The sequence below is a fragment of the Lithobates pipiens genome, unplaced genomic scaffold (genome assembly GCF_037356315.1).
Source record: "Lithobates pipiens isolate NorthernLeopardFrog02 unplaced genomic scaffold, aLitPip1_a1.2 Scaffold_22, whole genome shotgun sequence".
Lineage (NCBI taxonomy): Eukaryota > Metazoa > Chordata > Amphibia > Anura > Ranidae > Lithobates > Lithobates pipiens.
In genome coordinates this window covers 25,189,076-25,207,425 of record NW_027507784.1, presented here as the reverse complement: position 1 = coordinate 25,207,425, position 18,350 = coordinate 25,189,076, and the positions used below count along the sequence as shown (strand labels likewise).

Below are 18,350 nucleotides of genomic sequence, written 5' to 3'. Positions count from 1 at the left end.
TTAGTGCAGCAGCCTGCATTTTTCCCCCCCCATGGCTGCTTTGTTTGCAGCTTCCCCCTCCTCTCCTGTGTCCCTCCCTTCTCTCTCCCCCTCCCTCTCTCCCCCTATTATTGTGTGAGCCCCCCCCCTCGCCTCCTCCCCTTCCCCCCCTTCCTCCTCCCTTCCCCCTCCCTCCTGCCGCTCAGAGACAGACGCACCACACAGGGGAGGAAATAGGGGCGAGAGAGACACCCAGGAAGAGGATAGGGGTCACTCAGAGACAGCCAGGCCTGCAGGGAATAAGAGACAGCAAGGGGCAACCAGGGAGACTGCTGGGAGCAGAGAGACAGCCAGAGGGGTAGAGACATCTGGGACAATAGGAGAGACAGCCTGGGATAGAGACATCTAGGACCATCTGGGACAATAGGAGAGACAGCCTGGGATAGAGACATCTAGGACCATCTGGGACAATAGAAGAGACAGCTGGGAGAAGAGGGGGCAGAGAGATTGGCAGAGGAATAGAGACATCTGGAACAATAGGAGAGACATCCTGGGATAGAGACATCTGGGACAAAAGGAGGGACATCCTGAGATAGAGACATCTGGGATAAAAGGAGAGACATCCTGAGATAGAGACATCTGGGATAAAAGGAGGGACATCCTGAGATTGAGACATCTGGGATAAAAGGAGGGACATCCTGAGATAGAGATATCTGGGACAAGAGAAGAGACAGCAAGGCTGAGAGACAGCAGAGATTGCTACTGAGATAGAGACATCTAGGACAATAGCAGAGACAGCTGGGAGCAGAGGGGCCAGTCAGAGTTCAGAGAGACCTCAAAGAGACTGTCAGAGTTCTCAAAGACTTCACAGGGACAGCCAGAGTTTAGGGAGACTTCAGAGTCACCGAGAGACAGTCAAAGTCCAGGGGGACTTCAGAGAGACAGTCCAAGTCCAGGGGGGCTTCAGAGAGACAGTCCAAGTCCAGGGGGGCTTCAGAGAGACAGTCCAAGTCCAGGGGGGCTTCAGAGAGACAGTCCAAGTCCAGGGGGACTTCAGAGAGACAGTCCAAGTCCAGGGGGGCTTCAGAGAGACAGTCCAAGTCCAGGGGGGCTTCAGAGAGACAGTCCAAGTCCAGGGGGGCTTCAGAGAGACAGTCCAAGTCCAGGGGGGCTTCAGAGAGACAGTCCAAGTCCAGGGGGCTTCAGAGACACAGAGTGAGTCGCAGAGACGCCCATAGCTCAGTGAGAGACACCCTAGTCACAGAGACAGCCAGAGTGACAGCCTGAGGCCCGGTGGGACAGTCTGAATTAGGAGCCCCAAGTTGCAGCAATGGCCAGCAGCCCCAGTCCATTGCCCCTTCTGCCCTCCCTGAGCTGTGTCATGTGCCACGATGTGCCCCGTGAGCCCGTCACCATGTCCTGTGGGCACTGCCTATGCAGGGGATGCTTGGAGCGATCTTGGAGGGGACAGGAGGCTTACCCGTCGTGCCCAAAATGCCGCCCACCGCCGGTGCAGTCCCCCGATGGTGGGCAGAGGAGCGTGTGTTCAGAGCACGGGGAAAAGGTTCAGTTTTTTTCCACCCAAGACAGCAGGCTCCTGTGCCCTCGCTGCAGAGGGTCCACCGAGCCACTGCCTGGGCATACACTAATCCCCATACAGGAGGCCGTCGGGGGATACAAGGTGAGTACATATGCCATACACACCACAATTCTACTGGTCTACTTCACATCCAACACAAAGTAGGAGGTTACCGCACTGTATATCGAGAGAGGTGGTCGGCACAGAGGATAGCACTCCGCCAAAAATTGCTATTTATATTTTTGTATTTTCTTGCCAACAGGAGGAGTTGATGTCCGCGATTTCCCCTCTGGAGTCCCGCCTGAAGGAGCTGCAACAGATGCAGTGTGCCCAGGAGCAGATGATCGCTCAGCACCGGGTAAGTTGTCCATCCTCCATCTCCTATACGGTGAACAACTGTCCATCCATGGCAGCCTTTCCCAACCATTTTACCGCTGAGAAAACCTTGAAGTAACTTTTAGGTCTAGGGGAACCCCCGCTAAGAAAAATTCATTGGGGTCAGGGAAGAAATGGCCCATACATTGGTGGTCAGTGGGAAAAATGCCCCTCTTACCAACAGCTAAAAAGATAACTGGTGTCACACCGTAGGCACTGCCAAGTGCAAGAATGATGCCAGTACTAGAGAAGTCAGGACCTGATCCCCCCCAAATAGATCTTTAGAGCGCTAGAGGGATCATTAGCAAGAAAAAGGAGATCCCGATTCCTTTATATAGATCTTTATATCACTAGAGGGATCATCATCACTAGAGGATAGAGGTCCTGATTCCTCTATATAGATCTTTATTCTACCAGAGGAATCACCAGTAGGGGGGAGCAGGTCCGATTCCTCTATATGGATCTTTATATCACTATAGTGGTCACCAGCAGATGGAAGCAGGTCCGATTCCTCTATATAGACCTTTATATCACTAGAGGGGTCACCAGCAGGAGGAAGGAGGTCCTGATTCCTATATATAGACCTTTATATCACTAGAGGGATCACCAGCAGGAGGAAGGAGGTCCTGATTCCTATATATAGACCTTTATATCACTAGAGGGGTCACCAGCAGAAGGAAGGAGGTTCTGATTCTTCTATGTAGATCTTTATATCATTAGAGGGATCACCAGCAGGAGGAAGGAGGTCCAGATTCCTCTTTATATCACTAGTGGGATCACCAGCAGGAGGAAGGAGGTCCTGATTCCTCTTTATAGATCTTTATATCACTAGAGGGATCACTATCAGGAGGAAGGAGGTCCTGATTCCTCTATATAGATCTTTTGTTATCACTAGAGGGATCACCAGCACGAGGAAGCAGGTCCTGATAACTCTTATATAGATCTTTATATCACTAGAGGGATCACCAGCAGAATAAAAGAGGTTCTGATTCCTCTTTATAGATCTTTATATCATTAGAGGGGTCAACAGTGGGAGGAAGGAGGTCCTGATTCCTCTATATAGATCTTTATATCACTAGAGGGATCACCAGCAGGAGGAAAGAAGGCCCTGATTCCTCTTTATAGATCTTTATATCACAAGAAGGGTCACCAGCAAAAGGAATGAGGTTCTAATTCCTCTTTATAGATCTTTATATCACTAGAGGGATCACTATCAGGAGGAAGGAGGTCCTGATTCCTCTATATAGATCTATATATCACTAGAGGGGTCACCAGCAGAAGGAAGGAGGTCCTGATTCCTCTATATAGATCTTTATATCACTAGATGGGTCACCGGCAGGAGGAAGGAGGTTCTGATTCCTCTATATAGATCTTTATATCATTAGAGGGATCACCAGCAGGAGGAAGGAGGTCCAGATTCCTCTTTATATCACTAGTGGGATCACCAGCAGGAGGAAGGAGGTCCTGATTCCTCTATATAGATCTTTTGTTATCACTAGAGGGATCACCAGCAGGAGGAAGCAGGTCCTGATAACTCTATATGGATCTTTATATCACTAGAGGGATCACCAGCAGAAGGAAAGAGGTTCTGATTCCTCTTTATAGATCTTTATATCATTAGAGGGGTTAACAGTGGGAGGAAGGAGGTCCTGATTCCTCTATATAGATCTTTATATCACTAGAGGGATCACCAGCGGGAGGAAAGAAGGCCCTGATTCCTCTTTATAGATCTTTATATCACAAGAAGGGTCACCAGCAAAAGGAATGAGGTTCTAATTCCTCTTTATAGATCTTTATATCACTAGAGGGGTCAACAGTGGGAGGGAGCAGATCCTGATAACTCTATATAGATCTTTATATCACTAGAGGGATCACTATCAGGAGGAAGGAGGTCCTGATTCCTCTATATAGATCTTATATCACTAGAGGGATCACCAAGAGGAGGAAAGAGGTCCTGCCTGATTCCTCTCTATAGATCTTTATATCATTAGAGGGATCACCAGCGGGAGGAAGGAAGTCCTGATTTCTCTTTATATCACTAGAGGGATCACCAGCAGGAGGAAGGAGGTCCTGATTTCTCTATATAGATCTTTTGTTATCACTAGAGGGATCACCAGCAGGAGGAAGGAGGTCCTGATTTCTCTATATAGATCTTTTGTTATCACTAGAGGGATCACCAGCAGGAGGAAGCAGGTCCTGATTTCTCTATATAGATCTTTTGTTATCACTAGAGGGATCACCAGCAGGAGGAAGCAGGTCCTGATAACTCTATATAGATCTTTATATCATTAGAGGGGTCAACAGTGGGAGGAAAGAAGGCCCTGATTCCTCTTTATAGATCTTTATATCACAAGAAGGGTCACCAGCAAAAGGAATGAGGTTCTAATTCCTCTTTATAGATCTTTATATCACTAGAGGGATCACTATCAGGAGGAAGGAGGTCCTGATTCCTCTATATAGATCTTATATCACTAGAGGGATCACCAAGAGGAGGAAAGAGGTCCTGATTCCTCTCTATAGATCTTTATATCACTAGAGGGATCACCAGCAGGAGGAAGGAGGTCCTGATTTCTCTATATAGATCTTATATCACTAGAGGGATCACCAGCAGAAGGAAAGAGGTTCTGATTCCTCTATATAGATCTTTATATCACTAGAGGGATCACCAGCAGGAGGAAGGAGGTCCTGATTCCTTTATATAGATCTTTATATCACTAGAGGGATCACCAGCAGGAGGAAAGAAGGCCCTGATTCCTCTTTATAGATCTTTATATCACAAGAAGGGTCACCAGCAAAAGGAATGAGGTTCTAATTCCTCTTTATAGATCTTATATCACTAGAGGGATCACCAAGAGGAGGAAAGAGGTCCTGATTCCTCTCTATAGATCTTTATATCATTAGAGGGATCACCAGCAGGAGGAAACAGGACCTGATTCCTCTATATAGATCTTTTGTTATCACTAGAGGGATCACCAGCAGGAGAAAGGAGGTCCTGATTCCTCTTTATAGATCTTTATATCACTAGAGGGATCACCAAGAGGAGGAAGGAGGTCCTGATTCCTCTATATAGATCTTTATATCATTAGAGGGATCACCAGCAGGAGGAAGGAGGTCCAGATTCCTCTTTATATCACTAGAGGGATCACCAGCAGGAGGAAGGAGGTCCTGTTTCCTCTATATAGATCTTTTTATCACTAGAGCAGTGATTCTCAAACTGGGTTCAGTGGAACTCTAGGGTTCCTCCAGAGGTTGTAGGGGTTCCTTCAGCATTGGGCAATTTCTGCCTCTCAGATAAGTTCCCACTGACACCATTGATCTTTTTAGCTATCTGTAAGGAGGTAATTCTTCCCAATGACCACAAGTGTAAGGACCATTCCTCTCACTGACCATCACACTAATGTATCATGAGTTGTTGATTTCTAATTTTTAGCAGGGGGTTCCTCAAGACAGGAGAACTATTTCAAGTGTTCCTCTGTGTTGAAGAGGTTGAAAAAGGCTGCACTAGAGGGATCACCAGCGGGAGGAAGGAGGTCCTGATGCCTCTTTATAGATCTTTATATCACTAGAGGGATCGCCAGCAGGAGGAAAGAGGTCCTGAGTCCTCTTTATATCACTAGAGGGATCACCAGTAGGAGGGCCTGATCTCTATATGTAGATCTTTAGTTATCACTAGAGGGATCACCAGCGGGAAGAAGGGGGTCCTGATTCCTCTATATATCACTAGTGGGATCACCAGTAGGAGGGAGGAGGTCCTGACCTCTATATATCACAAGAGGGATCACCAGTAGGAGGAGGAAGGTTGTGATCCCTTCAAATAGATCCTTATATTACTAGAGAGGTGGGGTGTCCCTCTTACAGTAATGTGCGAGTATACACAGCACACTTGCATATTATGGCAGACTTAACAACTAGAGTGCTCTCCTCTTTCAATGGAACATTCACGACCCCCCCCCCTTTTTTTTGCTCCATCCACTGATTTCTCCTTCCAGTGTTCTGGATTTCTTCTTACCTCCTGTTGTGTGTCTGCAGAACAGGAAGTAACGACAAATCTCCCTAATAGGACATAGATGGAAAACATTTAGATCAGTTTTATCCATTCCCTACTTTATCTAAAGTTTTGTCAGCAGATATCCCAAAAGACAGCCCAACTCAACTGGGGTTTCTCCAGAGGTGTGTAGGCTTGAGTTGTGGCGGATTAACCTCCAATGTGAAGATCCTTCATAGTTGCAGATCCAGTGCCACTTGGGAGAGCCAGCTGCATGACTCCAATTAATGTTTTAGCTATTTCTAAGGGTGGCATTTTTACTGCCGCAATGGGGCACATGTGCCCTACTGGTCATCACTTCTTCAATTGACCCCCCAATGAACTGCAATTGGAAGGGCTTCCCAAGGCCTATATATTATTGTAAGGGCCCCCCGGGGTAAGGCGTTGGAGAAGACTAACTAAAGTGTGTTAGTGACATATTCTAATTATGGTGTTCACAGTGCCGGTTGTTTGTTTGCTGCGGCACTGTCATAATAAGGGCTGGCACTGGTAATGGTGTCTGATAGGAACATACCAATGGATCATTTATGTGGGATTGGTCTGGGATAGGTCCACCATAGGATATAAGACCAGTTGGAGGTTCCGCATGATGATATGTGACCAGTGAACTGTTTTTTTGTCAGGGGAACCTCCTGAACACCAAACACCATGTCAGTATGGAGTTCGAGAAGCTGCACCAGTTCCTGCGGGAGAGAGAAGAGAGACTGCTCAGAGACCTGCAGCAAGAAGGAGACCTCATCCTGTCCGAGATGGAGGAAAGTCTCAGCAAGATCAAACAGAACTGCCAGGGGATCCTACAGACCATCAGCAGCACCCAACCACGGCTGTACGAGCAGGACCCGGTCTCCTTCCTGACTGTGAGTATACTCCACCCATAGCCGTACCCAGTCTGCTTCCTGATTCTGAGTATACTCCACCCATAGCTGTAGCCTGTCTCCTTCCTGATTCTGAGTATACTCCACCCATAGCTGTACCCTGTCTCCTTCCTGACTCTGAGCATACTCTACCCATAGCCGTATCTGGTCTCTGTCCTAATTCCCAATTCTGAGTATACTCCACCCATAGCGTCTTTTTTCAACCTCACCTACTATGTATAGCCGTACTCGATTTTCTTCCTGACTCTGAGTATACTTCACTCATAGCTGTACCTGGTCTCCTTCCTGATTCCTAAATCTGAGTATACTCCACCCATAGCTGTACCCGGTCTCCTTCCTAAATCTGAGTATACTCCACCCATAGCTATACCCGGTCTCCTTCCTGATTCCTGAGTCTGACTATACTTCACCCATAGCTGTACCCTGTCTCCTTCCTGATTCCTGAGTCTGAGTATACTCAACCCATAGCTGTACCCTGTCTCCTTCCTAAATCTGAGTATACTCCACTCATAGCTGTACCTTGTCTCCTTAAATCTGAGTATACTCCACCTATAGCTGTACCCGGTCTCCTTCCTGATTCCTGACTCTGAGTATACTCCACCCATAGCCATACCCAGTCTCAATCCTGACTCTGGGTATACTCCACCTATAGTGTCTTTTTTCAACCTCACCTACTATGTATAGCTGTACCCAGTCTCCTTCCTGACACTGAGTATACTCCACCCATAGCCGTATCTGGTCTCCTCCCTGATTACTGACTCTGAGTATACTCCACCCATAGCTGTACCCAGTCTCCTTCCTGACTGTTAGTATACTTAACCCATAGCTTTACCCGGTCTCTTTCCTGATTCCTGAGTCTGAGTATACTCTACTCATAGCCGTATCCGGTCTCCTACCCAATTCCTGATTCTCCACCCATAGTTGCACCCAGTCTTCTTCCTGACTCTGAGTTTACTCCACTCATAGCTGTACCCGGTCTCCTTCCTGATTCTGAGTATACTCCACCCATAGCTGTACCCGGTCTCCTTCCTGATCCCTGATTCTGTGTATACTCCACCCATAGCTGTACCCGGTCTCCTTCCTGATTCCTGATTCTGAGTATACTCCACCCATAGCTGTACCCGGTCTCCTTCCTGATTCCTGATTCTTAGTATACTTCACCCATAGCTGTACCCAGTCTCCTTCCTGATCCCTGATTCTGTGTATACTCCACCCATAGCTGTACCCGGTCTCCTTCCTGATTCTGAGTATACTCCACCCATAGCTGTACCCGGTCTCCTTCCTGATTCTGAGTATACTCCACCCATAGCTGTACCCGGTCTCCTTCCTGATTCCTGATTCTGAGTATACTCCACCCATAGCTGTACCCGGTGTCCTTCCTGATTCCTGATTCTGAGTATACTCCACCCATAGCTGTACCCGGTGTCCTTCCTGATTCCTGATTCTGAGTATACTCCACCCATAGCTGTACCCGGTGTCCTTCCTGATTCCTGATTCTGAGTATACTCCACCCATAGCTGTACCCAGTCTCCTTCCTGATTCCTGATTCTCAGTATACTTCACCCATAGCTGTACCCGGGTCTCCTTCCTGATTCTGAGTATACTCCACCCATAGCTGTACCCAGTCTCCTTCCTGATTCTGAGTATACTCCACCCATAGCTGTACCCAGTCTCCTTCCTGATTCCTGATTCTGAGTATACTCCACCCATAGCTGTACCCGGTGTCCTTCCTGATTCCTGATTCTGAGTATACTCCACCCATAGCTGTACCCAGTCTCCTTCCTGGCACTCCCATTGGTCCCCTTAAATGCTGAGGATTGGCCGAGAGATGATAGTCAGTGGTAATAGTTTTCTCTTTTTGTTTTTCAGGATATAAAGTCCTGTATGGATATGTAAGTATCTGCTGATCATCATGGTCATGTGATGTTCTGTATATTGATATTCTCTATGCTGTGAGGTTAGATTTATTGTCTTTCACATCTGAGGTTCTGGACTCCACCAGGGACATGAGCTACATGAGTATTACAAAAAAAACTGACTGCTTGGGAGGAGCCGCTGTACTAAATATGTGATGTTAGTACAGGAATCTCTCCGCTTTACTATTGTGTTCTGATAGGGGGACCACTCCCCCGCCAGAACCCTGGTCAGTGCTCTCAGCTTGTGGCTGGGAGCGCTGATCGGATGCCGTTCAGCAGACCTTTTTTTGGTCATGCCAGCTTTTGTTGGACCAGCTGCCATACACACGGGCCGAATGTCGGCCGGTTTTTATTGAACTGCTCCAATATCCAGCCAATATGTACTCGGCTTTAGACCCAGTGAACTTAGCAATCAGCACTCAGTAACATACAGACATGGTGTCATGGATCCATCAATCCAGGTGGATCCAGGAGGTTAAGTCCACGAGGTTTGAGGAGCGTACCTGAGGCTGCATGGAGACATAGGTGGGCACAGGGCACACTGGAGTCTCTGGATGACACTGGGTGCACTGGGGTAACATGGTGCATAAGGCACATAGGAGATTCCAGATGATACCAGATTTCACTAGGAACACAGGGTGCTCTGGAGTCACTGGAAACACAGGATGCTCTGGGGCCAATGGGGACACAGGATTTTCTAGGGCCATTGGGAACGCAGGGTGCTCTGGGGTCACTGGGAACACAGGATGTTATGGGGTCACTGGGAACACACGATGCTCTGGGGTCACTGGGAACACAGGATGTTATGGGGTCACTGGGAACACACGATGCTCTGGGGTCACTAGGAACACAGGATGTTATGGGGTCATTGGGAACACAGGGTGCTCTGGGGTCACTGGGAACACAGGATGCTCTGGGGTCATTGGGAACACAGGATGCTCTGGGGCCAGTGGGGACACAGGACGTTCTAGGGCCATTGGGAACACAGGGTGCTCTGGGGTCATTGGAAACACAGGGTGCTCTGGGGTCATTGGGAACACAGGGTGCTCTGGGGTCATTGGGAACACAGGGTGCTCTGGGATTATTGGGAACACAGGGTGCTCTGGGGTCACTGGGAACACAGGGTGCTCTGGGGTCATTGGTAACACAGGGTGCTCTGGGGTCATTGGTAACACAGGGTGCTCTGGGGTCACTGGGAACACAGGGTGCTCTGGGGTCACTGGGAACACAGGGTGCTCTGGGGTCACTGGGAACACAGGGTGCTCTGGGGTCATTGGGAACACAGGATGCTCTGGGGCCAGTGGGGACACAGGATGTTCAAGGGCCATTGGGAACACAGGGTGCTCTGGGGTCATTGGAAACACAGGGTGCTCTGGGGTCATTGGTAACACAGGGTGCTCTGGGGTCATTGGGAACACAGGGTGCTCTGGGGTCATTGGGAACACAGGGTGCTCTGGGGTCACTGGGAACACAGGGTGCTCTGGGGTCACTGGGAACACAGGGTGCTCTGGGGTCATTGGTAACACAGGGTGCTCTGGGGTCACTGGGAACACAGGGTGCTCTGGGGTCACTGGGAACACAGGGTGCTCTGGGGTCATTGGGAACACAGGGTGCTCTGGGGTCACTGGGAAACACAGGGTGCTCTGGGGTCACTGGGAATACAGGGTGCTCTGGGGTCACTGAATAAAACTGGGAGCTCTGGGGCCAATGAGGACACAGAATGTTCTGGGGTCACTGGGAAACACAAGATGCTCTGGGGTCACTTGGAACACAGGATGCTCTGCGGTCACTGGGAAACACAGGGTGCTCTGGGGTCACTGGGAACACAGGGTGCTTTGGGTTTACTGGAAAAACACAGGATGCTCTGGGGTCACTGGGAATACAGGATGCTCTGGGATCACTGGGAACACAGGATGCTCTGGGGTCACTGGGAACACAGGGTACTCTGGGGTCACTGGGAACACAGGATGCTCTGGGGTCACTGGGAACACAGGATGTTATGGGGTCACTGGGAACACAGGATGTTATGGGGTCACTTGGAACACAGGATGCTCTGGGGTCACTGGGAACACAGGATGTTATGGTTTCACTGGGAACACAGGATGCTCTGGGGTCACTGGGAACACAGGATGTTATGGGGTCACTGGGAACACAGGATGTTATGGGGTCACTGGGAACACAGGATGTTATGGGGTCACTGGGAACACAGGATGTTATGGTTTCACTGGGAACACACAATGCTCTGGGGCCACTGGGAACACAGGATGCTCTGGGGCCACTGGGAACACAGGATGTTATGGGGCCACTGGGAACACACGATGCTCTGGGGTCACTGGAAACACAGGATGCTCTGGGGTCACTGGGAACACAGGATGCTCTGGGGTCACTGGGAACACAGGATGCTCTGGGGTCACTGGGAACACAGGATGTTATGGGATCACTGGGAACACAGGATGTTATGGGGTCACTGGGAACACAGGATGTTATGGGGTCACTTGGAACACAGGATGCTCTGGGGTCACTGGGAACACAGGATGTTATGGGGTCACTGGGAACACAGGATGTTATGGGGTCACTGGGAACACGGGATGCTCTGGGGTCACTGGGAACACAGGATGTTATGGGGTCACTGGGAACACAGGATGCTCTGGGGTCACTGTGAACACAGGATGTTATGGGGTCATTGGGAACACAGGGTGCTCTGGGGTCATTGGGAACACAGGATGCTCTGGGGCCAGTGGGGACACAGGACGTTCTAGGGCCATTGGGAACACAGGGTGCTCTGGGGTCATTGGAAACACAGGGTGCTCTGGGATCATTGGGAACACAGGGTGCTCTGGGGTCATTGGGAACACAGGATGCTCTGGGGCCAGTGGGGACACAGGACGTTCTAGGGCCATTGGGAACACAGGGTGCTCTGGGGTCATTGGAAACACAGGGTGCTCTGGGGTCATTGGGAACACAGGGTGCTCTGGGGTTATTGGGAACACAGGGTGCTCTGGGGTCACTGGGAACACAGGGTGCTCTGGGGTCATTGGTAACACAGGGTGCTCTGGGGTCACTGGGAACACAGGGTGCTCTGGGGTCACTGGGAACACAGGGTGCTCTGGGGTCATTGGGAACACAGGATGCTCTGGGGCCAGTGGGGACACAGGATGTTCTAGGGCCATTGGGAACACAGGGTGCTCTGGGGTCACTGGGAACACAGGATGCTCTGGGGTCACTGGGAAACACAGGATGTTCTGGGGTCACTGGGAACACAAGATGTTATGGGGTCACTGGGAACACAGGATGATCTGGGGTCACTGGGAACACAGAATGCGCTGGTGTCACTGGGAACACAGGATGTTATGGAGTCACTGGGAACACAGGATTCTCTGGGGTCACTGGGAACACAGGATGCTCTGGGGTCACTGGGAACACAGGATGTTATGGGGTCACTGGGAACACAGGATGTTATGGGGTCACTGGGAACACAGGATGTTATGGGGTCACTGGGAACACAGGATGCTCTGGGGTCACTGGGAACACAGGATGCTCTGGGGTCCCTGGGAACACAGGATGGTCTGGGGTCACTGGGAAACACAAGATACTCTGAGGTCACTGAGAGCACACGATGCTCTGGGGCCAGTGGGGACACAGGATAGTCTGGGGTCCTTGGGAACACAGGATGCTCTGGGGTCACTGGGAACACAGGATGCTCTGGGGTCACTGGGAAACACAGGATGTTCTGGGGTCACTGGGAACACAGAATGTTATGGGGTCACTGGGAACACAGGATGCTCTGGGGTCACTGGGAACACAGGATGCTCTGGGGTCACTGGGAACACAGGATGCTCTGGGGTCACTGGGAACACAGGATGGTCTGGGGTCACTGGGAACACAGGATGTTATGGGGTCACTGGGAACACAGGATGCTCTGGGGTCACTGAGAGCACACGATGCTCTGGGGCCAGTGGGGACACAGGATAGTCTGGGGTCCTTGGGAACACAGGATGCTCTGGGGTCACTGGGAACACAGGATGCTCTGGGGTCACTGGGAAACACAGGATGTTCTGGGATCACTGGGAACACAGAATGTTATGGGGTCACTGGGAACACAGGATGCTCTGGGGTCACTGGGAACACAGGATGGTCTGGGGTCACTGGGAACACAGGATGGTCTGGGGTCACTGGGAACACAGGATGCTCTGGGGTCACTGGGAACAGAGGATGTTATGGGGTCACTGGGAACACAGGATGCTCTGGGGTCACTGGGAACACAGGATGCTCTGGGGTCACTGGGAACACAGGATGCTCTGGGGTCACTGGGAACACAGGATGTTATGGGGTCACTGGGAACACAGGATGCTCTGGGGTCACTGGGAACACAGGATGTTATGGGGTCACTGGGAACACAGGATGGTCTGGGGTCACTGGGAAACACAAGATACTCTGAGGTCACTGAGAGCACACGATGCTCTGGGGCCAGTGGGGACACAGGATAGTCTGGGGTCCTTGGGAACACAGGATGCTCTGGGGTCACTGGGAACACAGGATGCTCTGGGGTCACTGGGAAACACAGGATGTTCTGGGGTCACTGGGAAACACAGGATGTTCTGGGGTCACTGGGAACACAGGATGCTCTGGGGTCACTGGGAACACAGGATGCTCTGGGGTCACTGGGAACACAGGATGTTATGGGGTCACTGGGAACACAGGATGCTCTGGGGTCACTGGGAACACAGGATGTTATGGGGTCACTGGGAACACAGGATGTTATGGGGTCACTGGGAACACAGGATGTTATGGGGTCACTGGGAACACAGGATGCTCTGGGGTCACTGGGAACACAGGATGCTCTGGGGTCACTGGGAACATAGGATGCTCTGGGGTCACTGGGAACACAGGATGTTCTGGGGTCACTGGGAACACAGGATGCTCTGGGGTCACTGGGAACATAGGATGCTCTGGGGTCACTGGGAACACAGGATGTTCTGGGGTCACTGGGAACACAGGATGTTCTGGGGTCACTGGGAAACACAAGATACTCTGAGGTCACTGAGAGCACACGATGCTCTGGGGAAGGTGGGGACATAGGATAGTCTGGGGTCCTTGGGAACACAGGATGCTCTGGGGTCACTGGGAACACAGGATGTTCTGGGGTCACTGGGAACACAGAATGTTATGGGGTCACTGGGAACACAGGATGCTCTGGGGTCACTGGGAACACAGGATGTTATGGGGTCACTGGGAACACAGGATGTTATGGGGTCACTGGGAACACAGGATGCTCTGGGGTCACTGGGAACAGAGGATGGTCTGGGGTCACTGGGAACACAGGATGTTATGGGGTCACTGGGAACACAGGATGTTATGGGGTCACTGGGAACACAGGATGCTCTGGGGTCACTGGGAACACAGGATGCTATGGGGTCACTGGGAACACAGGATGTTATGGGGTCACTGGGAACACAGGATGGTCTGGGGTCACTGGGAAACACAAGATACTCTGAGGTCACTGAGAGCACACGATGCTCTGGGGCCAGTGGGGACACAGGATAGTCTGGGGTCCTTGGGAACACAGGATGCTCTGGGGTCACTGGGAACACAGGATGCTCTGGGGTCACTGGGAAACACAGGATGTTCTGGGGTCACTGGGAACACAGAATGTTATGGGGTCACTGGGAACACAGGATGCTCTGGGGTCACTGGGAACACAGGATGCTCTGGGGTCACTGGGAACACAGGATGCTCTGGGGTCACTGGGAACACAGGATGCTCTGGGGTCACTGGGAACACAGGATGCTCTGGGGTCACTGGGAACACAGGATGCTCTGGGGTCACTGGGAACACAGGATGTTATGGGGTCACTGGGAACACAGGATGTTATGGGGTCACTGGGAACACAGGATGTTATGGGGTCACTGGGAACACAGGATGCTCTGGGGTCACTGGGAACACAGGATGCTCTGGGGTCACTGGGAACACAGGATGCTCTGGGGTCACTGGGAACACAGGATGCTCTGGGGTCACTGGGAACACAGGATGTTCTGGGGTCACTGGGAACACAGGATGTTCTGGGGTCACTGGGAACACAGGATGTTCTGGGGTCACTGGGAACACAGGATGTTCTGGGGTCACTGGGAAACACAAGATACTCTGAGGTCACTGAGAGCACACGATGCTCTGGGGAAGGTGGGGACATAGGATAGTCTGGGGTCACTGGGAACACAGGATGCTCTGGGGTCACTGGGAACACAGGATGCTCTGGGGTCACTGGGAACACAGGATGTTATGGGGTCACTGGGAACACAGGATGTTATGGGGTCACTGGGAACACAGGATGTTATGGGGTCACTGGGAACACAGGATGCTCTGGGGTCACTGGGAACACAGGATGCTCTGGGGTCACTGGGAACACAGGATGTTCTGGGGTCACTGGGAACACAGGATGTTCTGGGGTCACTGGGAAACACAAGATACTCTGAGGTCACTGAGAGCACACGATGCTCTGGGGCCAGTGGGGACACAGGATAGTCTGGGGTCCTTGGGAACACAGAGTTCTCTGGGGTCACTGGGAACACATTATTAGTCCGCCTCTCAACTGACACTATAGCCCAGGGCAGCTCTAAAAAATGAGTGTAGCAAACCATATATAGAGGATAATATCTGTACAGCACTGTGGACTTACAGCGCTGGGGTCATGGCTTCATTCCCATCAGGTACTCTTCATGGAGCTTGTAGGCTCTTCCTTGTCTGCATGGTTCTCTTCCTTGTCTGCATGGTTCTCTTCCTTGTCTGCATGGTTCTCTTCCTTGTCTGCATGGTTCTCTTCCTTGTCTGCATGGTTCTCTTCCTTGTCTGCATGGTTCTCTTCCTTGGGTTTTAGTTTTCATAGTGAAGCCAAAAACAAACTGGCCGAGCACTCAGCTCCGGTTCCGAGAATGTTTTGGGAAATTATCCTCTTCTGTGATGATTTGTCTGGAGTGAATGGCTTTGTGTACTCTGAATTAGTTGGAAATATATAAGTGAATATGAGTTTGATGGACTTCTTTCTCTCCAGATGTTACGGAGGTTACAGAGATGGTTTTCCAGCTCACAATGTGGTGACTCCTCGGGATTTTGGCTATGGAGCGGTGAAGGATCTGATCCAATATACAGCCTGGAAGGATATGAAGTCATACATCAGTCCTGGTGAGAACTGTAATGCCATTGGCTTGCCTCTCACAGCTATTAGCTTTCAATGTCACCAATCATGTTTGCTATTTGTCATGTGTGGGCGCGATCTATAGGGCTTGCGCAAGTCATTGTTCTATTATTCTTAAACACTATATAAAAGAACACATCTCTGGCCTCCCTTTATACATGCATCCCTGTTGGCCAGTGTGCAATTTGCTCATCATTTGTTTGAATACTTTATATTAGAGTATACACAAGCAACCGATCAATGGTTTGCACAGTTAAAGTCAGCAGCACCCACTAGCCAGCAGGGAAGAACATGCATGTCTAAAGGGATGCTATGGATTTGTTCTTTCTTATAACGCTGAAGACAAGGTGCTATGATATTTTCAGGAGTCTTCCCACCAAACATGATCTTGCTACAGAGCAAAGGCCAGCAAAAAGTCTCAATGATGATGTCACTGGGTCTCAAAAGTGATATTTCTTGGAAATTAAATTATTTGATTGATAAATTTGAATTGCATGTTGGTCGGAGGAGGGGGGGAGGGGCTTCCTGTTTAATCGAATAAATTGTCTGGCCTCCCATGATGTGCAAGCATTGAGATCTTACCACCATAGACTCCAAGAGATATGAGGAGCCACTAGGTCAGTGATGGCGAATCTTGGCACCCCAGATGTTTTGAAACTCCTTTTCCCATGATGCTCATGCACTCTGCAGTGTAGTTGAGCATCATGGGAAATGTAGTTCCAAAACATCTGGGGGGGCCAAGGTTCGCCACCACTGCACTAGGTGGTTTAACTCTCCAGCATCCACCTCAAATTAAAGATTTGGGTGGGGTGACCCTTTGTTAGCTAGAGTAGGTAGAGTCCTAATAGTCTTACCTGTCCTGATCTTCCAATAACTTGTCCTTAACTCTCTTCTAGCATTACCGAATATAATTATGGATCCTACTACAGCTCACCTTAACCTAGTCCTCTCCGAAGATCTGACCGGCGTGCGGTACAGCGACACCAAGCAGTCCTTGCCGGAAAACCCACGCCGCTTCGACTACTGCTGTTGCGTCCTGGGCACCGAGGGCTTCTCCAGCGGTCGCCATTACTGGGTGATCGACGTCACCAACAAGACCAAGTGGAACCTTGGCGTGGCCAAGGAGTCTGTTAACCGACGAGGTGGGATCACTTTGTCTCCTGAGAATGGCTTCTGGATCCTGTGGCTGAGGAACGGCCACGAATTCAAAGCCTTGGACGTCCCGTACCGGGCTTTAACCTTGAGAAGCAAACCACAACGAGTTGGGATATACCTAGACTACGAGGGTGGCGTGCTCTCCTTCTACAATGCCGATGACATGACTCACATCTACACCTTCGTTACATCCTTCTCCGAGAACATCTACCCCTATTTTTGCCCATGCCTCAATGATTCCGGGAAGAACGGAGGTCCGCTGAAGGTCCTTCACCACATACCATGACATGGAGTCAAGGTCAGAAACAAGGGATCAATCTCGTGAACCATTCCATCGCTATTTAGTGTCCTTTGACAAATAATCATTATTAGGAACAGGTTCTTAATCTCCAAGTATTTTCACGCCCTCATCCTCTTCCTCTGCTGGCACATAATTGTCTACTATCGGTGTGTTCATTTCAAGGAACTTTCCTCCATTAACTTGGTTTTCCTGACTCGCCTCTATATACTACACTGTACCGTTCCAGCTTTTTGGAAACGCTGCTCTCGATTGGTTTGCTGTAAGGTCCTTCCTACTTTTCTGATGCCTCACAAGCTCCGCCTCACTTTTCCGATGTGTGACAAGCTCCTCCCACTCATAGGATGCCTCGCAAGCCCCTCCTACTGTTATTAAAATGGGGCTCAAAGCCTCTTCTGTTGTTGAAGGTGGAAATCCCATCACGCTTGAGGAATTTGCCCCGGCAAGGGAAGAGATTTGCAGTCCCACGCTCCCCAGACCGCAAAAGTGAAATTGTTGGAGGTGGGGTTTACCTACTGTGAACTGCGAATGTGTGTATACTATCCAAACAGACAAGGCCGAAGGAGACAAAGTGACAAAAATTGTGGGATGTTGAGGAGACGTACAACGGAATCAGGTCAACGGTTATATGGATGATAATGGTCATAGGGGTGAAGCTTGATCATTGACACAAATGTACACCGGGAGGGGGGGAGGGGGGGGAATTACCCTTTAAGATATATTTTTTCACCAGATGTGGTCATTTTGAAGCATTGGGTAATACGGAACACAGCCTGTCAACTCTCTAGGATCTGGTGGCATCCTTGGCTGAAGTTAGAAAGTGTTAGAACGTGTCCTCCTTCCTTGTAGAGGGACATGTACACTTCAATAATGATGGAAGGAGCTTGTGCGTTGTCATTACCTTACACACAAATTTCTCAATAAACATTTGATTGGAAG

The 18,350-nt window shown here is 50.1% G+C and overlaps 1 protein-coding gene across 2 annotated transcripts; it reads left to right on the top strand.

Moving 5' to 3' along the window:
* The first annotated feature begins 144 nt into the window (after positions 1-144).
* LOC143923439 (zinc-binding protein A33-like) lies at positions 145-18,350 on the top strand. 2 transcript variants are annotated; one of them, XM_077447104.1, is made up of 7 exons: positions 145-831; positions 863-1,660; positions 1,821-1,916; positions 6,602-6,835; positions 8,723-8,745; positions 15,815-15,945; positions 16,855-18,350. In XM_077447104.1, exons 2-7 carry the CDS (start codon positions 1,310-1,312, stop codon positions 17,397-17,399), a joined length of 1,380 nt encoding a protein of 459 aa, XP_077303230.1. In that variant the 5' UTR covers positions 145-831; positions 863-1,309; the 3' UTR covers positions 17,400-18,350. The 2 variants fall into 2 exon arrangements, with proteins under 2 accessions (XP_077303230.1, XP_077303231.1); XM_077447105.1 differs by having other exon boundaries at positions 145-1,660.